We start from the raw sequence: 25,841 nt of genomic DNA, 5'->3' as shown, positions 1-25,841 counted from the left end.
AATCTCTATAAAAATAAAGTCAGTCCACTCATTTTTTTTGCAGGATCAGTTTACCAAGATGACAATCATATCAAGCGTAATTTGGCAGATCCAAATCAAGTTGATTCCTACCAGAAATACATTTTTACAGCTAAAATTACGCGGTCAAAGTTCATGAACGCTGTATAATCTCATTGCACCAAGATTGCATTGTTCCAATTTTCTAAAGCATTTGCCTTTTCTTCTTTGGGAAGGTCCACAGTTGCCTTTAATTTCCCTTGCGGTATTTCAGTGATATCCAAATGTACTGAATTAGATTTCTCTTCATAATGAGAACTGATAGATGCTGAACTTCCGAAACGCTCTTTATTTGCGCTGGACCATTATGATATCAAATCAGGAATTTATTCAATCTTACATATATTATTTGCTGGGATTGACTTGTGCAAATATCAAGGATTAAATAACAAAGTATGCGTTTGTATACCTAATAATATAAGACGTATAAAATATTGAAACTATCGTCGGTATTTGAATTTCAATGACGTTGACCAAATTTTTTTGAGATAACCATGTAATCGTGTAGCTGTCGAGGAAGTTGAGGTCCAGTCCACTTTCAACAATGCCGAACGTAAAACTTATTGCTTCGGCATGCACTGGTAAGTGGAGGCATAATGATTACTCGTTTTCTTCAACTACTTTAACATATTTGCAAAAATGGTTACCGAAAATTTATGAACATATAAGTTAAGTTTTCTGCCAGCACCTTATCTAACAGTTGTTATTAGAAATTACCGAATAATTGAATTCAATGTTTGATTTCACGAATATTTCCAAGGACGAGTAATGGCCTTCAGTACGCGTATAATTTTTTTTTCTATATTTTATTGATTATTACTTGATGAAAATCCATCATTGAAGTTATTTAACTACGACATGTACGTGTTTCCCTATTACAATTTCACAATTTAGCCCCACCCACCTAAAGATGCTACTCTGTCGTAGTTAAAATCATGTAATTCCAGTTTTTAGATAACATTTTTTATTTTACAAGTTTTTTCTTCCTCAAGTATAGAGCGTTTTTGAGCAAATCTATTTTTTATAGAAAATATAACTAGTCCTTGAAAAAAATCGCAGCTTTCATTTCTTCTTGACAAAAATTTCAGGTAATCTGGGGCTCCAGAATTTTATTTACCTACTTCGCAAGAAAAAAATATCATTAGATAGATGTATAAGCCCTGAGAATTGACATTGCATTTTGAATGGACCACAGCTAATCTTCAATGATAATATAATGAATTTTTCTTATTGCAGTGAATTTGATGGCGTTCGCTAATGGAAACGCATACTCTTGGTCCTCAACTGTATTGACCTCTTTGAAGAGCAACGATACTACGAGGAATCCCATTGGAAGACCTATAACGACTACGGAAGAGTCTCTCATAACTTCTTTGGTCAGTCTTGGTGCAATTTGTGGACCGATCGCAGCAGGATACTTTTCAGAAGCAATCGGTCGCAAAAGATCACTGTTGATGTTTGCTATACCCATGCTCTTTGCCCATTCGATCTTGGCATTTGCCACTAGACCTGTTGAGTTTTATGTGGCAAGATTCATGTTAGGGGTGGGTACCGGAAGTGTATTTACGGTGGTTCCAATGTATGTTGGGGAAATCGCGGAAACCCAGACAAGAGGGTTTTTGAGTGGTCTTATGGGGGTATTTCTAGCCCTCGGACTGCTCTACGTCTATACTTTGGGTCCTCTCGTAAGTCTAAGAACATTCAGCTTCCTTCTGATGGCACCTTTAGGGTTGTTCCTCTTTCTATTCGGTTTTTTCGTACCCGAAAGTCCTTATTATTACTTGACCAAAGGAAACGAGAGGGATGCTGAAATCAGTTTGAATAAACTGAGGAAGAACGATCCTTGTGCAAACCTCAAAGAGTTGGCACTGATGAAGGAAACAGTGGAAGGATTTTCCGACAGTGGGTTATCCTTATGTGATCTATTCAAAAGTAGACGTTTCAGAAAAGGACTGACAATATCAGCGACTCTCATGCTTCTGCAGCAATGTATAGGTGTTACAGTAGTATTTTCTTATATGGAGAACATTTTTATAGCTTCCGGAAGTAAGTTTTCATCATCTAAATCTGCAATTATCGTCGGGGCAATCCAAACAATTGTTGTTATATTTACTACCACGGTGGTAGACAAATGGGGAAGAAGACTGTTGCTAGCATTATCATGTGGTGGGTGTTCTCTTTCCATCTTCGTATTAGGATTACATTTTTACTTGATGGAAAAAGGGATGGACATGTCGACGTTTTGGTTTTTACCGCTATCAACTATGATCTTTTTCACTATCAGTTTCAAATTGGGATTGAGCTCCCTACCATGGACTCTTGTAGGGGAATTGTTCTCGAGTCAGTCGAAATCTAAGGCTGCCACGATTACAACAACCGTTTGTGTTTCTTTCGCTTTCGCTACGACTCTTATTTTTCCTACGATGAAAGATCTCATTGGATTTCACTATTCTTTCTGGATATTTTCTGGCAATGCCCTTATAGCCCTTTTGTTTTCCCTTCTCTACATTCCGGAAACGAAGGGGAAAGATTTTCAAGAAATTTTGAAAATGTTGGATAAATGAACTAAATATTGAATATGTATCTTCTATTACCTGAAATGGAATTGGGAGAGTGAGATTTTAATCATTGGAGCACTACCCAATCTTGTGATATGCTGATAAACTTTATATTTGAAGTTTAGTTTTGTTATATTAACGAGTTTATTATGTTTTCATCCTAAGGATGACGAATATATTTACAATATTCTGAGTTAATACCATACCTTTGAAAATGTTGAAATTAAGATCACCAATGTGATATACAGCTTATACTTAGATACAACAGCTTATATATGTCAAAATTCAAATCCTCAGTGATGAATAAATGCTTAGTTGACTGATAAATGTAGAATTATTCTTCTTTATTCGTTTATTTTATCTAAGCAAATTCGCTATGGTGTGGACTTGCCAATGACAAAAAAATTACGTTTTTTATCAATATTTCCTTATTATAGGGATGAAATGGTTAATTTTATGTGATTTGAATTTTATTTGGAGTGTATAAAAATAAAAGAAATGTTTTTAGGAGATTTCGGAATGAATTTATAGTTGTGTGCAATTTTCAGCGTTTTCCACCTGGCAAACATAGTTTTTATTTCATCATACATCGCCATGATTCTTTTGAGAAATACTCACTACCGTTATCGAAATAAAATTTATGGAAATCCATGCCTTCCACTAAATTCCCCATGGCTTCAGGCTCGAATGCTGTGAGATGAGGATCACAAATTTTTCTGAAAAAGAAAAAAAAGGACGAATTCAATAATTTTTAATATTGATTGAAAGAATAATTGTACATACACGAAAACGAGAAAAAGGATACATATTTTGAGAGGTTCTGGAATTTTTCTTGAAAATTATTATGGACTTTCTCTCCCAATTGAAAACATAAGGTATAAAATTAGTAAGAAAGTTGGGCGTTACATAGATAAATTTAAATGAACAAATGTTTATTTTCCATTCCATGTATCTATGTCCCAAGGTTTACAGATATTGGGATAGAAATTTCCAAGAAAACAATAAGAATTAAGCAACGCATTTTAGAAAGCTAACTTGCTAACACTAAAACAAACAAAGGTGGCATGTTATCTCACCGCAATGCAGATTTGGCCACTGGACTGTTCTTAATTTTACATTTAATTTTTTCTTAATTTTCATTTTTTGATGGTCGTCCATCTGGAGGTGTTACTTAGGTATTTCGTTAATTGAAATTATATTAATTATTATTAATTAATAATAACTTGACGAAATGTAATGCAAGCTTGCTAAGCATCCCTAACAGCAGTTACGAGGGATGAATAATGAAAGTCAGTAGTACTTTTTTTTTACTGAAATTACTCTTATGGTCTGTCAAAAAATGAAAACATTTAAATATAAAAATAATAAAAATAAAAGGAGGAAAAAAAAACAAAAGTAGAACAAAACCTCGTCCAAAAGCCACATCTAGGTATGTACACAAACTTAAGCACTTCAAAAGTATTTAGAAAGACACTCTTATAACTAGGCCAATAAATGAAAATCTCACTTACGTATAAGCTACAAAGTCACCCGAGTTGATTGCTTCAATAAGTTGTTCGGTGATTTTAATGATCTCCTGTCTTCGAGCTATGGAAATATCAAAAAGATTAACGCACAATAAACACTTGGTCATATTCTCATCTTCGAACTACCAAAACCACTAAATACCACTGGTTTATACGTTCATTTTATCAAAGTGCACATGCTCAGGTACGAAAAACAACAAAATATAATATTCAGTATCAACAATAATTAACTCAGGTAGATATGCCACTACAGAATATTCGAGGTTTATGTTGAACGGGATATTTGGCATATCAAATTTCTGATACAACCTCAAATATTCTTCAGGATCTCGTATTTCAAACTGCAGCATCAGAAACGAAAAAAGTGAGTAGTATAGATTCAAATCAATACAATAGGAAGCAGGAAGGTGAGTATTAATAGCTCTATACTTCAGATTCACATAACATTCCCCAGGACTATGCATACCTGAAGTTTGAGAATTTGTGGATAGCTGTGTGCACGGCTTATTGGGGCACACAATCCGTATTTCTATAATTGCATAAATAAGCTCCGTTAGTAATGCGATGAGCGAGGCATGCAAAAAATTAGTTTATCCTATTATTCAGCTCATTCAAGAGCTGAACATTTTTACGATCATTCTATTTATACTATTCTTTGAGGAGTCAAATGAAAAATAAGAGGATGAAATAAGTTGTGAAAACGAATAAGAAATTTATTATTTCCAGCCTAATCGGTGTTTCATGAACCTGAAGATAATTTAATAAGATGGATCATTCTGATATTCGAAGTTTCGAACTGAAAATAGGTCCCGTTAATTAGAAACGTTAATTGAAAATTTTGAAGCGTCAAAAAGTTCTCGATTGTCCGATAAATACACTTATTCTCATCAAATGATAGGGATCACTGACCTTTCTATCAATTTATTTCCGGAATAGTTGCTTAAAAATGCTTATTTTTCTGATACCAGAGAATGCGTTTAGTCCTCACAAAATAATGAGAGAATTATTATTATTTGCTTCGCGGAAACATTAATTTCATTTATTTTATGTAAAATAAATTCATAATCCTCATCAATTGTTGAGCAGTGTATATGCAATTGACTGTAACTGTAAAAGCAAGGAAATATCCTCCGAATTCTACAAGAGTATCCGAAAATACTTGAGACGCATGTTCAATCAGTGGTAGTGTTTACAACACGCAGAAACGACCTACATTGGCAACACTGAATTAGAAGAGTACTTATTGGTTGAACGAAAACAACCCTTGTTAATAGGAAGAAAACCTTGTTAATCAGCAGCAAACCCCACAAACGACAACTACCTTGAATACTTTGAAGCATAGCTTGTCCTAAGTTAAGCGCATTTGGTCTCATCACTGAGGTTGTTACAGAACTTGAGGGGGAGCTTGAAGTTGATGGTGCTACTCTTGGCGATTGGGGTGGTGTACCAGAGCCTACCGTGATATACTTACTAAATAACTTATTTACCGTTCTCTTATATTAGAGACCTTTTCATGGTTTTCACAATTTGAGAGATGAATACACACATTGAGGGAAGTGCATTCATCATTAATACAATTCGACGTGCTTGTCTTCAAAGATAGTTTCAACTGGTGTGCAAAAAGTGGTAGGTATCTGAATATATTTCATTCGGAGTATTTTAGAAAAAATAGTTTCCTAGCATTAGATCACACAAGTTGAATTTAGTTATCATCATTACCAATTAGGTAATTGCTGAAAGTTTGTAAATACCTTTAGCTTTATGTCATTCATAGTATATATCTGATAATTTTAGATCTTGCCTCAAAACAGAAGCACGAGTTTTATATAGGTACCTAGGGTTTTTATCCTAACAGGATTTAAATCAATTATTATCAATACCCACCACGTATGAAACAGAATCTGATATTATATACATGTCGCACAGTTATGCTGAATATTTCTACTTTCGGTAGATTTACTGGTCTTATGACTGGTGATTGTTCAAAAGAAACTATCAATAAATATCCTTTAATTCACTCAGCTTGTAACAAACAAAAATTATCATAACGATGCACAAAATCCATTCAAGTATCCGATGTTAATGGCATATGCAGCAATTGGAATATCCTACGACAAAATATTTCATGAAACTCTCAAAATGCTGATCGTTAGTGGGATAAAAACAACATTCATTCCCTATGGTGTTAAGTTCCTAGATGGAAGATGTTTTAGGATGAGAAGAAACAAAGTGAACACAGTAATTAACCACATTGATGAGAGTTAGAATGGAGATGGAAATTTTATCAAATCAGCATGATGACTTTTTGTCGAGAAAAAGATGTAATTCATACACAAAAATTCGAAAAATCTATTCTAATCAAAATTCAAAAATAAGTTTTGATTATTCAACCGATTTAGAAGTCAGAATGAGTTGTTTACTTTCCTAAACAGATAAAAAAAAGTATCAATGATTTATCTGCTGCCCTGCAACTAGTATTGCTAGGATTAATTTTTGCTAGGGACACCGAAGACAAAAAATTTTTAGTTTACCACTGCATTCCCTTTGGAGCGTCGGCATTATACCTACAGAATAGCTTCAAATTTCGAAGTTTCCACTTGAAGTTATATTAAGTTATTAAGTTCCTTGTAGTTGTACATAGTTGTGAATCTTCATATACCTACGCGTTATATTTAACTTTTGGATATTTGCCAAAGAGCTTGAGACTAATCTCAATTTTGTCCACAGGTATAAACGTATACATATAGCGACGGCGATATCTTCTGAGTATACAGGGTGAGATAAAATTTTTTCACCTACCGAGAGCTAAATATTAAATAATGAATTTGGCAACACTTCAATGACATTTCGAATATTTACACACCCATTCTATAACCTCTTATAATCTGTAAGAAGAACACATTTTCTTTATGGTTTGGTATCAATAATCTAACACTAATCGTTACTTAAGGATTAATTTGATGCCTACAATCCCTGCTGTTATGCTTTCATTCGAACAAATATTTGTGATTAAAAAATATCGCAAATTCAATATGAATATCGTACTTCTTCGTCTTCCACAGGAAGTTCATATCAATTGTTTTGTACCTCTTCGTCAAACTTTTGCATAGTCAGACCCTTTCCTACACCTCCTATAATTATATTTATTTCGAATATAGAATGAATATAGAAATTTGCTTACTTTGTTTATTATTTTTTTTAATGTAGTTCTGATAATTTTTATACCATCCAAATTCATATTAGGTACTTATATGGTTCATTAAATTTATCAGGCAGAGAGCTTAACGTATATCTTTACAGGGTGATCCATTTGAAAAGATTCACTGAAAGGGTCTTTCAAAAAGGGTCATCCTGCATAATGTTCATTTGACAGATGTTACTTTGAATTATTTTGTTCAATACGTCCATCGAACATCCATAAAATAGATAGAATGTCGTGGATATTTCGTGTCTGATGCAGGACGTGTGAAATCAGTCCTACATCACTAGCTTTCGTTTGAATGCTTATTTATGGAATAAATAGGATTTCGAAGAACGTTATATCATCAAATCATTTCGTCCATGGCGAAAACCACTCCCGTTAGCTAGAGATGATAAAAAAATTCATAACATATTTCTTGCAGAGAAATTTGAAACAATTATGAAAACATCAAGCAATCATTTGAAGCGCAAGACAGTATGGGCATTCTGTTGATCGATGGATATTAAATGAAAAAAATGAGTTGACCAAAGAAAATGGAGTGGAAAATTCAGTATCTTCGGCAAATTGCAGCATTGATGATCTAAAACTTTGATTTGGACATATTACATTATTTCTTCAACTTATGGACATAAGTCTAATTTATTCCAAAAAACTAATAGTTATTAGTGATTAATAAACTTCTCCGGGTTCTATTTGCAAAACGAACTAGAAATCATGATTTTCAATAAAACTTTGCTGTATTCAATGTAGAACCAATCAAATTGGAGGGTGCAGAAACTGTTAATTCAAATTTTTATATCCTGTCACTATTTTCAGTGAAAATATTCATATCACGAACATTAATATTTCACTGAAACTATGAGGATATATAGAAATGAGGTTTCGAGAAAAGCTCTCACCATTCTAAAACGGATTCAGCGATCAAAATTTTGGATGATAATCCCATAGTTGGTACCACAGTTAAATGCTACCAAGCAAATTATGAGCCTTAATCAGAATCATATTACTCTATTCATGATTTAATCAAGCTGTAATTTTCCCGTATCCCCTTATTCAATATTCGAGGAGGATGTCGTCCTCTAGGTGGAGAAATTAATAATTCATGTGGGCTGAATACGAGATTATGTTTCTCAGAGAAACAGCTCGCTATGAACTTGAATAGATAAATCTCAGCTGAAGCCGTTTATGGAATTTGCAGCTTCTAGCTTAATTGAATTGGGTTTCGCAACTTCTTTCTGCGATTACGTTTTTGTCGATAATATTGTCCATCTCATCGTTAGTATGTCAATGGTGCAATGCCTTCGTGAATAAAATGATTATTATTAGTAGATTTACCTTCCGGCTCTTTGGCTATTACCGTAGAACTGCGATCGACTGCGCCTTTCTTTTCCTCTGAGCGTAGGCCCAGAAAATAAATCAGTTATTCATAAAGATTAAATATCTTAACAACTAAGTTATATATACAGTGTAATGAATGTTATGGCGAGTATTGTGTGTGATAGAACATATATACAGCAAAGTTGAAGGTTATAGAAAAAGTCTGAAGAGTTTCACAAGGCTAGGAATTGAAGTAAGCAAGGTTCAGCAAGGCTAGACATTTTTTTGACATTCGTCGTCAAACGTGCTTTGCAGATATGAATTGGAATTGTGGTTGAAAGTAGTACTTATAAGTATCTGATCATTTTGTGGCTTTATTTTAGATTGACCAAGAAAGGGCAATTTTCCAACAAGGATTTCGTGAAACATGGTTCTCTCGGGCGTGAAAGAAGCTTCAATATTTCAGAAATGGAAAGACCTTTGAGAGCAAGTGGCCAAAAATTGATTTGAGAGTGTTTAAGGAAATTCATGGTTGATTAAAATCTTTTCTCCCATTATGTATCATGTTTTTTCCATTCGTTAGAGATTCTGTGGAACAGGTGGCCCTCAGAAAATAACAACCAACTGAAAAAATTACAGTTGCTCAAGGTCATGTACGAAATTTCACGAAACTCTCTTCAAATTTTGTTTCAAGTTAATGGACTCTCTTGACACGTCCCACAAAATTTAAAACTTATATAATGTTTCCACCAATAGGTTCCTACAAATACCTCAATTCAGACTCCTGAAAATCAGGGAAAAATTAAATACGTTAGGAACAGAGAAAAAAATTGCAGTTACTCCGTTATTTTTAATTCAAATTAGAATTGAAAATCTTTTCATTCAAACTTCGATTCATCAACAACATCTCAATTTTTTTTCGAATTATCAAGAGATAATAAAAAAGAATGGAGTAATGTGATTCAGATGAATTTTCTCTAGATTCATTCAAGTGATAGCAGATACATTGGGTTGAAAAAAGGCCCTTTCTTATAGCAGAATGAATTTTTATCGATATTAAAGATATGGCTTGATCATAATATTCACATACTTCCCATATTTATGAGTTCCTGAAAAAGCACTACGTTCAAACACAAAATCATTCGTCGAATTTACACAGCTTATATATGACAACGAATTTTTTCATTATATCATTTTATGATTTCGTTATAAAGCAGTTAACAGTAACAACAGAAATCATGTTTCAAAAGGTAAGAATTAATTATACAGTTCATTAGCCGCATAAGAATAAAATCAATAGATCAAAACCAACAAAGAGTTGAATAATATGAATCAATAACAGAAACTATAGTCTACGCTAAAGTCGTCATGCATAACAATAAAAGAAAAATGAGAAAAATAACACCTAATGATGATTTCATAAGAAGCATATTTCAAATATTTTAAATTGAAGCATTCACCTAAAATACCCCTAAAAATATTGCTTGGTGTTTCAACATCAAAAAAGACAATGTCGGTCTGCTGATTAAAAATTCTTCTGTTATTTATAATTTTGTCTTTTATACAATAAGGATTACAACTTGAATGCTACCTTAAAATTTTTCTCGCTAAAATTTGGCATTTACGAATCAACTGAGGAAAATAATTATAGCAAATAATACAATACAAATATACTTTTATCATAGATGTCCTGTTCAGCAACAAGGTTTTTCTGAAAAACCAAGCAACAAATTTCTGGAATACGAATATTTGGGAAGCACCACACTAAAGAAGAAAGAGAAAGTTAGATTTTTTTCGTGTTAGTGGTTTGTTTGTTGATGAATTCATGTTGGATTTTTTTTGCTACTGACTGACTGAAGCGATACGTAGTAGTAACTAATTATTACTCCGCATCCTATTTGGATATAGAAAATATCATGAATTAAGAATATTTTTGGAAAAAGTGCATCTTCTATTTCAATAATAAAATATTATCAGATCATCAGTATCACACCCAATTCGAACAAATTGAAATAAAATCGTTCCTTTAATTTTTGAGTGAAATCTAATATTTCTAGAACGCATTCGAAGAAAGTTACGTCTACCTGTGTTTGGGACAAAGAAAAAATATGAAAAGCACATTAGATACTTGGGCGGGATTCATAAATCGAATCGCTCATTTTCCAAAGAAAAATAAATCCCAATTTTTTTGACTTCCACAACAATGTGATTGACATAAAATCAAGAACGAAAAATAATAAAGACGATAAACCAGTGGTGAATGCGACCTACTTTTTGACATGCAGCTCATTGCTAAAGTGAAAACAATGTTTTTTTCGCAGAGCAAGATGATTCTAATCCTAGATAAAGGTACCTATAAATATATATATAAGATAATCTAATGTTATGTTTTCTGAAGGTAAAATAAATGAAAAATTAATTTACTAGTGTATATGTGCTGACATATAATAACTGAAAAGTTTCTAATTCGTTTGCCTATCTTTACAATTTTTAATGAGGGTAATAACGACGATATTCAGATTACACAATATATTCATACATTGTTGCCTTTTATTGAAAGTTAACTAAAACCTATTCATTTTTCGAGCACCTCAATAATGTAAGCACACACTTTGCTGTAATTTTTCGCATAATGTCATAAAACAAAACTTTAATGTGTTATTTGTATGAATGTTATGTGTGTGATTTTAGGTATTTGTGTAAAATATATGAATATGATTTTCATTGAGATCATATATTTTTAGTTGTCTACAACTCAATTACCAAATTTTAAGAAAGAAGAAGTCTTCTAGAAAGATTAGAAGGATTTACTGGACTAGCTCTTATCAGCTACACCTAGATTTAATGTCTTATTGTTGTACGTCAGAAATGAAAAAGTGGAAATTGGTCAATACCTCAGCTCTCTCCGGACACCTACTTTGATGATGTATTGATGATTGGAATTGCTATACAGGTATTGTATTGAATTCTAAAACATTTAAAGCAACAGACAAATTGAATTTCACTGATGAAAATAAAATAATTGTTGAAAGAAAATGCAAACTTAATGTCATTGTTTTATGTTCAGTTTTCGATGATGATGAAAATTTTGCCATTCATGAGGCAAAAACATGGAGTCTAAAAGTGTTGAAACAATTATTATACTTTTTTTGAATTATTAGTTGCAACTTGCTCCGCAAAAAACCATTTCGTGTGTAAAAATCACAATTAATCTTATAACCAGAGGTCCGAGCCTCCCTTCTGTTTTCATCTACCCGTAAATAACGATTTCTGGTGGTACTTTCAAGTGCCATTTCGACATATAAAAATCATTAAAACTACATATTCACCTTTGACATCATCGTCTTCTATAGTTGTGGAACTATCTGTTGATTCCTTTACTTGGGACCCATCGCCTTTCTTCACAACTATACTTCTGCCTAGAACGAGTGAAAAAGTTTTGAGGAAAATGGTAAATGAACTCTTTCGGCTTACATTGAGACAAACATAACTAAAACAGTCAAAACTAACCATGCAGAAAACTGAAATAAAATGTCAGTGTGTTTTACGAGCGAAAAAAAAATCTCCCCTCTTCGTTTGTAATAACTCATTATCTTCTTCGATAAGGTTTCGATAGAGAAGACAGATATAACCTAAAAGGATAAAATAGCTGCAGTTTCTGATCCTATCAAACTCTGCTTGACTGCACAGTTGAACTATGCAATTAATTCAAAACATGATTTGCTCTATATCTCAGAAAACATATGAGGATATCCAGAAGTAAACATGAGGCACTTGCTCACATTTTAAAAGGTAGTTCATTTATGCTGCTATTTAATATTATAATTGGAACTTAATTTCTACCTGAAATTACACGTTTCTTCTTCAATTAATGCAAAGTGGGGAGAATTAAATGATAAAAGCCATCCTTTTCGTTGATTAAACGAGTATAAATGTTAATCGATATATCGAAGGACCAAGGGGAAGTTAACATGAAAGAATAGTGAATATTTCCGCACAAATAAGTATCAATATTGAAATTGAGTATTCATTTACATGCAACTGGCTCATAATTTTATATTTTCGGTATTGTTTTATCTATACCTGATAAAATAGAATAACGCTTTCGAATATTTCGATATATACCAATTATGAACACGAATAAACCTGGTAAAAAAATTCTTAACGGAAATTTATGCAGAGATGAAGTTCCCAGGGAAAATTGGAGAAAAGATCGATGAAAAAGATCCGTCCTTTTGTACCTAAATGAAGGAGAAGTATAAATGGCGCTTTCATATAAAGGCATCGTTTCCTACAATACTCATAATAAATCGTTAAATGCCTTTCGAAAATTTAAATCATAAAGAATGGAACTCAGGAGGCAGACAACATGTTAATTTTCATTTTGCTTACTTGAGAAATTCCTTGTCGCCAACATAGTGGTGAGTATAGCGCCCTAGAAAAACAAAATATATGTTGATATAGACTGGTTAGAAGTCTATCTATTTCAATATATCTAATTTTCAAGGTACCGACATAAATATAAAATATAATCTCACCAGTATATACAATACAGTTTGGAGTGTAGGAATGTATAAAAGGAATAGTACTCACTTTGAGTTTACGCCTAGCATTGAATTTCTTGAGGCAGTCGACAGTCTCTTGTCTGTGAACCACTGATGCCACACGTTCGCGTTGCTGAAAATTAAAAAAAATTTGAATATGTTCAATGAAATCAGAAGTGGACATACGCAGATCCATGGGTGTTTGAGGGCTTCTGAGGCAGTTATCCTCTTGGCTGCGTTTACTGTTAACATTTGGTTGATGAGGTTTTTGGCTTCCGGCGTGACAGTGTCCCATTCCGGACTCGGGTACTGAAAATGACAATCAGTGTAACCTAAAATATCTGACGAACAAAAAATAATAAGAACTGAAAACAAAATAATGGAGTGACATATTGATTTATTATTGTCTTATCTTTTGTAATTACAATGAAAACCATTCGTAGGTACCTACTCAAAATTATCGCCTTTGGTGACAACCCAATGATAATTATTGAAAATGCTTCGACACAAGATCAAATGACAACCAGATTAAATAAAGTTAGAGTGCCATTAGGGATGTTAATTTCATTACAGAAAGCCATTTCTGAAGGTGCCTTTAAGCGACATAATGTATAACATTTTCATCATATCATTCGACATTAAGCTTGAAACAGCACGAATACTTCAATTAATTAGGGGTAATGTTTAGTCACGAGCAACCTTATAATATTTGGAATAAAAAAATTGGAATATGTACAGGGTGGGCAAATTTCGATGTGTTAGCACTACAGCTTTTAAACCAGAGGAGATACACAAAATCTGATACCCCATTCTCGTTCTCTTTTTCTGAGAAACTAACAATACTAGTAGTAGTCATTTTTGGCCACTTTCTTTTGTTTTCGAGTTATAAGCAAAAATTGGAAAAGTGGCGATATCGAAATTAATTTATATCTCCGCTAATACTGAGGTTATAGAATTCCAAATTCAGGCAACAAATTTCTGTCTTTGACTCGTCCAAATATTTTAACAGTATATTCTTGAGGCCAAAAGAATCGTTTTCGAGTAATTTGATTTCAAAAGATCCACAGATGCGTAATATCACAGATTTAGGTTTTTCCTGGGGTGGCATAGCTCATTAGGAAAACTCAAAATGGCTATATCTTTTTATCAGGGCCGAATCGGAAAAAATGGTTAAGGAAAAAAATGTTTCTTTTGATCTCAAGATCTCAATGCTAAATTTTGTACGAGTCGAAGACTCACCCTGTATAGAGGGTTTTTATAGATGATTTTAACATCGTAGTTCACGTCAATTCCGAAATTATATGGCATACGGTTCAAAACCCTTTAATGATAAGCAGCAGAGAGGACACATCGCCAACTGCGATGTTACAATCCCTAATCAAAGCCCTGCATTGTACAAGCAACCATAATGATTAATTCTGAAACGAATGTCGTTTCACCATTCCTACAACACAAATTTTACCTACGTCATATGCTCCTGCTTTGATCTGCGCGTAGAGTCGATGCTGATCCTCATCCCAGAATGGCGGATAACCGACTAGAAGGATGTAGAGGATGACTCCGCAGGCCCAGATGTCCACGGGCTTTCCGTACGGTTCCTTTTTCAACACTTCCGGAGAGAGATATCCAGGAGTACCCGCGAAACCGAACCAAGCCTGTTGTTCTCCTTGCACTTCTATTGCTAATCCGAAGTCAGCCAATTTGACGGCTGCTCCTTTGGCTTTACTTGCTAGGAGGAGATTTTCAGGCTGAAACAATCGATTCATTCTGTTTATTCGATGAAGCATTATGATTTATAGCACTCTGGGCGTACCTCCATCTAGAAAAACGCATCAATCAAAAATCGAGAGAAAACTTATCCACCTGAGTGCTCAAAGGGGACACACGTCATTATACTTTCAAATTCTTTGTCTGATTCGCAAGTAGTTTGTAATTAGGATCTCATGACAAAAATAGCTCTTAAAGTGAAAATATAGAATATATCACAAAGTGTACGTGTTCTGTCTAGAAGTACCATTGTCGTGAGTTGTTTAGTCGTGAACTTTTATTTACAACAATCATACAGTCCTATATAAAAATTCTGCGAAAACAACCAATGTCTGTGAGACAAATACCTAATAAATTTCAATATGAAAACCGTTTTTTTCTTTTTGCACTCACCTAACCTAATACCTCTGACTCTGAAAATCGTGGCTCAATGAAGTAGGTAGGTAAAATTTTAGTGTGAAAACTGAGCAAGGCGCTCATTGCTAAATATACAGAATATCTCAGAAGAGTTGAAACATATGGCAAACTGATATGTACCTACTAATGAAAATAAGAATATGGGTCCTAATTTTGCACTTACAAGATGTAAAGTGTTGAAATTGATAAAAATTTCTACTTCCACTTTAATTTGCTTTCTATTTCAGCTTCCTTGATTTTCAACAAAATCCTCTCTTTCTGGAGTATCACACTTCTAAATATTTGAAGGTGATGTCCTCGAGAACAATGAGGCTTAGAGCTACCGACCAAGTGTACCATTTTTGAGGAATAATCTTCGAGAATTTCAACTGTGTCAAATAATTTACGATAAATTAGCGATCAGTTAGTTAAACTAAATCTGGAACACCCAGGATAAACTGAAGTATCAAAAGCTTCCATTTGCAAGGAATTTGATTTCCATTGCATTTACAATGTGAATGTAGATATAGGGATCACCTTAGCAAATTGAAAAGTTTATTCAAAAAAGTTGTTTAACATTGACAAAGTTATTTTTCGTTCAAAATAGTTCACTAATCCGAGAATCATACTGAATTTGCCAAAGTTAATTGACATTGCATATTAGTTCATTATCAGTGTACCTGAATTAAATTCATCTCGTTTTATTATATATGAATGTTCAATATCATATATTATACATATATAGTGAATAGAACAAAAATGTATCAGTAAATGTACCAATTGTCTATTTAATAATATACAATTGGTATCCGCAATGAAGTCATATTTCAACCCTAAACGCCAGCATATTGTCTGTTGATGTTTACGTTTTCTATTTTCAGCGTTGGAAACAAAGTAGATGTTATGTAAGTAGATCAGGAATGAAACTGGAAAAACATTGTTTTCTACGAAAACGAGCAGTTAATCGTATTTAGCTAGAATTTATTGCCGAGTTCCTTCTTTAATGAAGAACTGTGTCGTCCCTCACAGAATAGATCTATATAAAGACTGTTATTTTCGCACAGTAAAGATTTTCACAATAACAGACAGTACAGTCTCCGAGGAAATAAAGCTGTTTTTGAATGAGTTGGATTAGAAAAATAATTCATGCTGGGAAAGCTCCAGTCCAGTATCGACATAAAGTTAGCTACTGGATTGAAAAGTTTCTGCGTTGAAAAATTTGTTGTTCCTTATAAAGTTTTTTCATTGAGTTGTTATGATCCGATTAAAGATTTCATAAGATTAATTGTAACCATAGCTTTTTTCACTTTTAAATTCTAGAAAAGTTATCTTCACCTTCTTGATTCCTTGCTTCTCTTATGTGTTCAGTATATAAATAACCTGAAAAATTACGCAAAAATAGCGGAATATATAGGTATAGGCCCCTCACAAACTTTTCTGGGACAATCAGATGGAAATACTCTTTAGTACTTTTTAGAAAAAAATAATTTTTGAGGAGAGAATCTGCTGATAAAGTTTGAATCCGTAGGCGATGTTTTATTGAAGATGGGTTTAAGCAGCATAAGGCAGGAACCAATCTAATTGACAAATAGCGATCACCATCTACGAATTATATTGGTTCCTTAGGAACACTGCATCATAAACCCACCATAAACGGAGTGACATTAAAGTAAGCGAGTTCGATCGCTTTTTCAATCTCTTTAAGGGCTTTTCCAAATTGGCTGAGAACTCTAATGTTCATCATTTCTTTGAACTGAGGAATTCAACATTCGTAAATGTATCCATGATGAACATAAATAATTCAATAACTCACCTTAAGATCCCTATGTACTACGCCATTTTGATGACAGTGATTAACAGATTCCAATATTTGTTGAATACAGTGTGATGCATCTGCTTCGGAATAAAACTCCCTTGCGACAATATCTTCGAATAATTCTCCACCTGTGACTCTGAAAAGTGAGGAATAATTGGACCACTCACACATGATAAAAAAATGAAGGTTCATATTTATTTAGCGTAGATTGACGTGAATTTCCTTATGATAAGTAGGTAAATTTCTGTTATTAGCAACTTAAAAGCAATCGATTATGAACATTCCATGAGGCTTCAGGTTAATTTGGTACACCGAACATAATTTCAAAACTTCCTAAAGAAACTGTTCAATATGTGATGAGAATTCAAGAAGATCTTCGAGTAGGAACTACGTCAGTTATCGTTTTGTATTGAAATATCACATACACATATCATTTCAATTTTTCTTGTATTGTAATTCGTCAAATATCCACTTAAAAACAAAATAAGGCTCTCGTAGCAGGTGATTTGGATGGAATTATATAGTTAAGGAGTAATCAATATTGACTCCTAACGATACTTACAGATCGAATACCAAATAATGGAAATTTTCTTCTTGTATACTGTCATGTAATCTCACTGAAAAGAAAGGAAACTTATTAGGTTAATGTAATCTGTTATCTGAGTGAATAATTTTGAATAGCAGAGAGAAGAAGAAGACCATAGACACAAGTTCATATGCATCCTATTTCCCAAAATCAATACACCAGGTTTTTTTTTAGATTAGAAAATATAATCCAAAGGTAGGAGCCTGAGATGAAAGGAAATTTCTGCCATTCGTTATTTCACCGACAAAGATAAAGTAAATATTTGAAAAAATACCCGCTGTATTATTTCCATGAAAGCCGTTCCGGAATAGCCAATTTATTCTATAATATAAAGCGATCAAGTTTTGAAATCCGCATTGTTTACTTTCACAAAGAACTCGATGAAAATAGACGTGGAACTCCCATTCTAGTCTAACTAAAATTGGTAATCAATGTAGAATTAAACCTGACAGAGAAATGTTTTTAGTTTCAACTAAAAACAGAATTATTAAACCACGATACGTGTTTCGCTATCACTATAGCATCTTCAGGTGGGTGAAGGTAAGCTGAATTTTAAGTCAGTTGATTATATACTACATTGGGAAAACATTAGTGCTGGATTGAACGAAATTTTAGTTTCCTTTTTTGGTAGCAAAATATCCACAAGTATAGATTTCACATAAAAATGTCTTCTTTTACTCGCCCTATCGATTCGTCTGAATCCTTGCAGTTCGGTCAAACGCTCATTTTGTGTCTTTCGAAGGCAAACATTCAACTTCGATGAAAGAACTTCTTCAATAATTCCTGCTTTCTACACAAGTTACTCTGAACTATTGGAGTACGAGACTTTTATTTGGTTTCTTATGACCAGACCTACAGCAATTTGCCGATCTGGTTCAGAATGTCGACTGGGAAATTCAGTTTTTACGAGGGGGTGGGGACAGTGAAGGTAGACTGAAGTTTATCGACTGCTCTCTTGCTTTTCCGAACTACTTTGTGGACGTCGACCATATCATTGTAATGACTTTCGCTTTAATAAAAATATTATCTTGCACGTATTCAAAATACGAAATACAAAATATTTTCACAGTTGAATCGAACGTTTCAAAATCAGGAATCTAAATTCTGCTTTTATCAAGTGCAAAAAATTACCATTTGCAATGTTCTATTTTTCATTTGAATATTTCTAGCCTTCATTATAAGACTGATCATTTTCCACAGATGATGACTAGGACTTAGATTAATCATTGGAATCAATTTTGGGTGAGAACTGTGAATTGAGCTGGCCAAAGTTACACTTAGATAGATTTACAATTATAAAGAAATATTTAAAACTAAATTTAAAACTCACCTATATTTGGATGTTGTAACTTTCTGCAAATTCTTGCTTCTCGTTCCAATTTTTGAAAATCTGCAACAAGAAAGATGAAAAATCGATAGGTAGGAAATAGACGCATAATCCATAAATCAATTACAGTAGACCACCATGAAATATACAACTGAAATAAGAAACCGTTGAAAACACTTTCATTTATTGATAAAGGCTCTGTTTGATATGAGCTTAGCTGAATACCTTAATCCAACTTTTACATCCGATTAGCTTCCAACAGATGTCAGTTTTACTTGGTTGAGAATAAGTAGTATATGGTGGTTCGATGACTTTTTCTCGTTTACAATTTTTCCGAGTTTTAAACTGCATGGACCTCCAAAGGAACTATTTTCGATTCTGCCAAAAATTGTTATAAGAAAATAATTATTATCGGTTTACATCAATTGTTGTAAATATGCTCAGACATGTTGATTAGAATTTTAAAACGCACTCTTTTTAATGCAAGAGAATGTTTTTTATCGAATTTAAAATATGGCTAATCGATAATTTTTTCAAATGGCAATCCTTTTTTTATGAGTCAACTGCCTGAATTTTTTCATTGAGATGAATCAGATTTTCCCATTATCGAAACAGTTGATGTTTCTTAAATCTTTTCATATTATATCTTATTTTCTTACATCAAAAATAGCGCCATTTCAAATACTAATCGACGTGTGTGAGCATATTTTCAGAAAATAAGCTGTCCTTCAATTACTGCATTTCTTCAAAGTTAGAGACTCGTACTGTATATGTTTTCGACTGAGAACATTTGAAATAGTATCTTTGGTAGTATATGAGTTGAGAACACACGTTATTATCCAATTGAACCTTGTAGTGCAAGTTAAGTATGACATTCAGACATAAAAGATCAACTGTCAAAATCGCATAGCCTACTTCACGACTTCAACGCTTCATACAAATAAACATTTAGTTTTTATTTTACCTCGCGCATTCGCCATTTAGCAACCACAATAGAACATAACATCAAATCACGCGGAGGGTCCAGGTAATGGTGTTTTCTAGCCTGGAAATATCCTTATGAACGATGTTGAACCACGTAGGCATAGTTATGTGAGGAAGAGAAAAAATTCTTTCATTGAGATATTGAATTTCCTCAAATATCCTAGGACTAACGAAGAGAATTCTCAGAAATTCTTTTTGTTTCGAAATTCGAAACATTTATATTATAAATTCATTATAAAGTAGGCAGAAAAATCTGGAACATCAGTTTATTCGTCGGTATTCATAACGAAGAGCAGAATTTATTGGACACACATAGAAATGAATCTCTTCGAGTTTCATGCTTGGCGTCAATGAATCATTTTAATTGAAGAATTAGTGAATTTTTCAGCCATTGGTCCATAAAAGACTTCATCTATTGAATTATCCAACTGAAGAACTGAAAACTGAAAATTTGTGTCCGGAATTATAAATGCATTATAACCGTAACAATATAATGAACTAGAGTTCTCAAATTCATAATGAAAAGTTCTACCTAAAGAGATCTGAACTGTGATGTTTTAAATTATTCTCCTTTCAACTCTTGCTGAGACCCTTTTCATAAATATTCACATTTTGTACACCCTCAATCTTTTGTGTTTTCAAGTGGTTGTTTTGAAACAGGAAAACAATGCGGAAAAAACGGAAATGCATTATTCCACCAACAAAGCAAATTTTTCCACCAAGAGTCCATTGATATTCTTCACGAATATCTCGAAAATGTCTGCACTGTTCCATTTTTGGTCCATCCTACGCCAAATGCGGAAACCAGGACCCTACACGTTATCTGATGTCGCAGAGATGCTAATCAAATTATCGATCCAGCACTTAACCTTATTCACTTTGTGGAAGAATAGAATATTCCTCATTGAACAGATCCTGACGTTCGTGTCATTTCCTACAGACTGAGACCACTCTGAACCACAATTGAAGTAGGGGGAGATGGAATAATATTACGCAAATGAGGAACACAGACGTAAATTGAACCGAAAACGAATTTATTTTTTTTGAACCCGACTAGGATCGATTCTGCGTATGAATGAGTGAAAATTGAAGAATATTTTTAACAAATTATTTTCAATTGAATTGTCAGCATTTTTGTTGTTTCGTTTGGGTACTTCATATGGCGCTTTGGTTAATTGAAGCTCAAAAAAGGGACAAGCAAATGAAAGTAGCAAAAGTCTCGTCCAAAACGGCTTAACTGTTAAGCGCGTATTTTTTGGAGCGCCAAATGAGACCAATTCAGGTTCCCAGATACGACTGGATCATCATACCATTTTTGAATGCATTAAACAATTTTGAGGTTATCTTTCAGATAACAGTTTTGTCCGTACCAATATTCGAACGCATTTTCTTTCCATTAGAAACTTTCAACAACCGCCTCGACCTATTTATGAAATTTCCTGCCTTCCGTGAAATAAAAACATCTCCACTTTATCCCCTTGGTGTTATGAAAGGTTAGCAAATTAGATTAGAATTATGTCCTGCGGAAGAATGTTCGTTAGGTCGACATTTTACATCTAAAAATTTCACATTGAAAAGAAGTCTTCTTGAATTATAATCCCTGAAATGCATGTCTACAGTAATACGCTTGTCGGGAAAGAAAATTGAAAATAGCAAGAAATAACGTCTGAAACTCTTGTCGACTGCTTTCCACAATTTATTTCATTTGTCAGCTCTCAAGTTGCTCCAGATTTAAATCATTCAGGATTTTTCATTTTATTCCATCTGCACAAATGTTCATGAGAACTTTCATGTACTTTTATGAAAACCAGGCAAATATTGAAATTATCACGAAATACTGGGTGTTAGTGAATAAGTGCAACAAACTTCGCTTGATTTTACATGAAAGAATAATGACAGTTTGCTATGTAACTTTTGTCCGCAAGTTTTTCTGGATTAAGGCCCAGTACTTTCACCTGCGAATAACTAAATTTATTCTATAGATAAGTCTTATTCCTAGGATAAGTAAAGATGCTGTCTTTTTACTTTGAAATAGTGTTATTCATCGAATAAATCAGTCATTGAAACTAAAAAATAAGGGTTTCTTTGTCAAATATGAACATAGATCGAAAATCGGTACGTCATTATTGATTGAATTTTTTAGATTCTTGATGAATGGTTATTCTAAGTTTGATTTTCACGAAATATTCGCTTTCTAGTTGGAAATGTGACAATTTCTACAATGCTGTGTCTTATTGTACATTAATCAGTGAAAAGTGGTATACCGTGTTTTTATAGAATTGTTTATCCATCAAATAACTTCATGTGGAAGCACAGAAATAATGTGTCCTTCAGATAGGAAATTATTTGACAGATACTTATTCAGATTTAATAAAATTTATTCGAAGGTGAAAGTACCGGACCTTATTTATCTATTTATTGGTCTAAAACTGGTCGATATATGCAAATAACATTTGGTGGATTTTTTTGACGAGCAATTGAAAATTTTATGTTGATCGTTAGCAAGCATAGGTATTGATCTAAATTTTTCAGGAGAAAGAAATGGTACGGCACTGAGAGATTTCAAACTTAAAATCATTGTCATTTTTCACAATATTCTCGTTGAAAAAATTTCAGTGGATTTCCTGGTGTCGACACAAACAAGGGTTTTCATCAGCCTACCTTAACTAACCGACTAAGCTATTTGCTTCTTTATTTAAGAAGAAAAAAACTCTATTGATTGGCCTACTTTAATCTGCATTTAAATTGTTATTTTATTTCCTAACTCACTAGCGGCATAGAAAAACGACTGAAAAAATGTACCCCTAGATTTATGAAGAAACAAGGGGTACATTTCCACAACAATGGTGTAGTGCATGTGAATACTAAACGAAATTCATTGATAAGAAATCTTCGCGAGGAAATTACTAAACACAGCTTGAATACCGAATTCAGATTCCTATGGCCGCTTTAGTGTCTGAATACGAATGCATTAGGAATACTGAAAAAATAATCAGGCAATTTAGAATGAAGGAAATGGAGTTGAACGATAGTGAAACTCACCTCTTGCTGATAATTTTTTGGTGTTTATTATTTTCGCTGCAAACTCTAAACCTGTTGATTTCTGAACACATCTTCGTACTACAGAGAAAGCACCCCTGAAAAAAAAAAAAGAAAATGTTGAATATCGATAGAAGTGTTTCATCATATTCAAGTTGATGCTCGCTTTTTGATTTGTTTCGTAACCAATTATACAAATTATATTCTTAGGTATTAGAGCCCAATCCGTTAATCCGAAACTAGGTGAGTACTTAGTTGAAACCACCGATACTAAGCAAGACTTGTGCAAGGTATCGTATTACTAGAAAATAAAGAAATCTCAAAAAAGAATTCTGTAACTCAGAAACTATACGTCAGATCATAACAATTTTCAGTGATATTTTGCTCACCAGATTGTTCACTTTTTGGAAATTTAAAAATCTTTGCAAGGGGAATAGATATTATATTATAGCCGAAATCCGAATACGTTTGCAATTGATACTCTTACTCAACTATGTATTAAATTCAAGGAGCAGAGCATGACCTAGGTAAATACCGTTCTGCTTATAACTTTCAACTCTGGCAGAAGGCATTAGGAAGCCAATTGATTGAATGAGAGTAGGAAGACCTGTTTCGTGATTCATTAGCTGAGAATCTCATCACGATCTAGATATGTTGAATTCTCAATAAATAAACAGAAGAATTTCTGATGAAAGAATTATTATTTTATGGCAGGTAAGCTTCTAAATACAGTAAATGGAACGTCTATGAAGTCTTGAGGTGATGATAATAGTGTGAGCATCCTGGATTGATCTCATCTTATATTTGTTTATTGTAGAATATAAGAAATAAGTGTTGTCACATATTGACTGGTCAAATGGGTATGGGATGTGTTTTACTTGAACAATTATACAAGGGTCACTGATTTTTTTGTTTGCGGATGTATATGTCCCAGAAGGCTTTGAACTTCATCAACTATTTTTGCATTCGAATAAAGATGTACCTACAACTTGTTAGTATTTTCTAGTCATAGATTGATTATTATTATTAATAGATATTGTTTTCAAACTTGCAACATCAAACGCAAAGAAGTAAAAAATACTCGTTGAGAAAGTATAAGAACACATATTTTTTATTCTTTTGCCAATGAAGTAGAAAGTAGGATCTTATCTCAAATATAAAATTAATCTGTCCAAGAAATTTTGTTTTTTTACTGAATACTGAAAATTCCCATTCAGAATAATCGTTAATGTCAGATCGTGCATGCTCTGAGGAATCACAAATATGAACAAATCAACAATTTCATAGTTCACTGTCTCAAATTGAGCAGTAACACTAAATACTTAGTTGATATTTTATGTAGTGATAAAACTGAATGAAAAATATATTTTAGGAACTCGAAACGGTGAAAATTTCAACAGTTGCGGGTAAAACGAATCGATATAATTGTATGTTCAACGTTATCTCTGATTTGATAAGAGACATAAGAGACAGTTGAACTGAATCTCTTCCGAATGTTGAAAGTCATCGTTCCTGAATGTACCAACGTGAATTAGCATGTACCAACGTGAATTAGCCCCTAAAATTGGACAATGCATATTTGAAAGACACTAAAAATTTAATTTTACAAACACAAGACAAAAACAAAACGCCTCAGGGGTCAAATAAACTGAAAAATGGTCTAAAATCGTCATTATAAACGACCTTAAGAACCTCCACATATACAGGACGATTCTCTGCGTTGGCCTATAAGACATTTATGGAACACTAATCACATTATGTATTGGAAATTTGCATGTAGGGGTTTTCCACAATCAACTTTCTCCCTAAAATATTTTCAGCAAAATACACTTGTTTAGTTTGTATCCATTTGCAAGCAAAGATTGAAGATTTTTAATTTATGTAACCTCCGCATATTATGTATACAAATTTATCGTACCAGCATTCTGATTATGGTATCCATTTGAGGAACTGATGGATATCAACCATAAATGAGTGTTATTTCGAGGTTTCAATTGTGTTCGATTAAAGATAAATCATAGTCATCCAGGAAATTACAAACCGCGACACTGAACAACCTGGACAAGCGTTACAAATAGCGGAATTGATGTCTAATAAAACTATGGATTTATCGATTCCCTAAACAATTTGTCATGGGATTATTCGAGGCGCACCCAAAACCCAAAGCATTAATTGTTGAGGGAAAACCGGAATCACCATTATAAATTTCGATATCGATTGATCAAGATGAAATAATACACACATGCAAAGTAGGTCTGGCTATTAAATAACGAGAAAAACGTTGTAAAACGTATTATTTTTAATTTGTGTATTTCTACTTTCTACTTCGTATCACCCTCAGTATACAAGGTGAGTCAAAGACTCACCTTAGAAATATTTTAACAGAACATTTTTGGGGTCAACAGAAACCTGCATCTTTTAATCATAGTAGATCTGAATGCAATAGATATTCTGGAAGAGCAACTCTTCTTGTAATAAATCTAGAAATCTCATCGAGCTCAGTGTAGCAGATCGGTCTTGACGAATTTTTAACTCATCCTATTTTTTGGGAGTTTTTGACATTCGTAGTAGGCCTGGGCCTACTTGGCCTGAGCGCAAATCCGCCACTGTCCAAATAAAAATAAAGATTTTCGATGTGTTTCAGTTGAAACTTGGAATTTTGTCAATGTAGGTAAGCGGAGAAGGACCAAGGGTTTAATATTTCAAAAACAGCCATATCCCA

The 25,841-nt window shown here is 33.3% G+C and overlaps 2 protein-coding genes across 10 annotated transcripts in view; one reads left to right on the top strand and one right to left on the bottom strand.

The window, feature by feature from the left end:
- Nucleotides 1-25,841, bottom strand: part of LOC123322932 (calcium/calmodulin-dependent protein kinase type II alpha chain) — a 41,938-nt gene that overhangs the window by 3,861 nt on the left and 12,236 nt on the right. The window contains exons 2-14 of one of the 9 annotated variants that reach the window (XM_044911145.1): nucleotides 23,123-23,217; nucleotides 19,100-19,159; nucleotides 17,746-17,800; nucleotides 17,181-17,319; nucleotides 14,671-14,952; nucleotides 13,391-13,513; nucleotides 13,254-13,337; nucleotides 13,053-13,095; nucleotides 11,990-12,079; nucleotides 8,679-8,735; nucleotides 5,463-5,594; nucleotides 4,127-4,202; nucleotides 3,237-3,331 (exon numbers count right to left, since the gene is read on the bottom strand). In XM_044911145.1, coding sequence (XP_044767080.1) covers nucleotides 3,237-3,331; nucleotides 4,127-4,202; nucleotides 5,463-5,594; nucleotides 8,679-8,735; nucleotides 11,990-12,079; nucleotides 13,053-13,095; nucleotides 13,254-13,337; nucleotides 13,391-13,513; nucleotides 14,671-14,952; nucleotides 17,181-17,319; nucleotides 17,746-17,800; nucleotides 19,100-19,159; nucleotides 23,123-23,217 — 1,331 coding nt within the window. Of the gene's footprint in view, nucleotides 1-3,233; nucleotides 3,332-4,126; nucleotides 4,203-4,607; nucleotides 4,671-5,462; nucleotides 5,595-8,678; nucleotides 8,736-11,989; nucleotides 12,080-13,052; nucleotides 13,096-13,253; nucleotides 13,338-13,390; nucleotides 13,514-14,670; nucleotides 14,953-17,180; nucleotides 17,320-17,745; nucleotides 17,801-19,099; nucleotides 19,160-23,122; nucleotides 23,218-25,841 lie in introns of all 9 variants that reach the window. The other 8 variants (XM_044888170.1, XM_044911055.1, XM_044911262.1 and 5 more) reach the window with 8 other exon arrangements.
- On the top strand, nucleotides 458-2,942 carry LOC123306499 (facilitated trehalose transporter Tret1-like). The gene is made up of 2 exons (XM_044888573.1): nucleotides 458-638; nucleotides 1,294-2,942. The coding sequence occupies exons 1-2, from the start codon at nucleotides 602-604 to the stop codon at nucleotides 2,619-2,621; spliced, it is 1,365 nt and encodes a 454-aa protein (XP_044744508.1). The 5' UTR covers nucleotides 458-601; the 3' UTR covers nucleotides 2,622-2,942.

This window comes from Coccinella septempunctata, chromosome 1 (genome assembly GCF_907165205.1).
Source record: "Coccinella septempunctata chromosome 1, icCocSept1.1, whole genome shotgun sequence".
NCBI classification, from domain to species: domain Eukaryota; kingdom Metazoa; phylum Arthropoda; class Insecta; order Coleoptera; family Coccinellidae; genus Coccinella; species Coccinella septempunctata.
The sequence above is the reverse complement of the archived record's forward strand: the minus strand, read 5'-3'. Positions and strand labels throughout refer to the sequence as shown.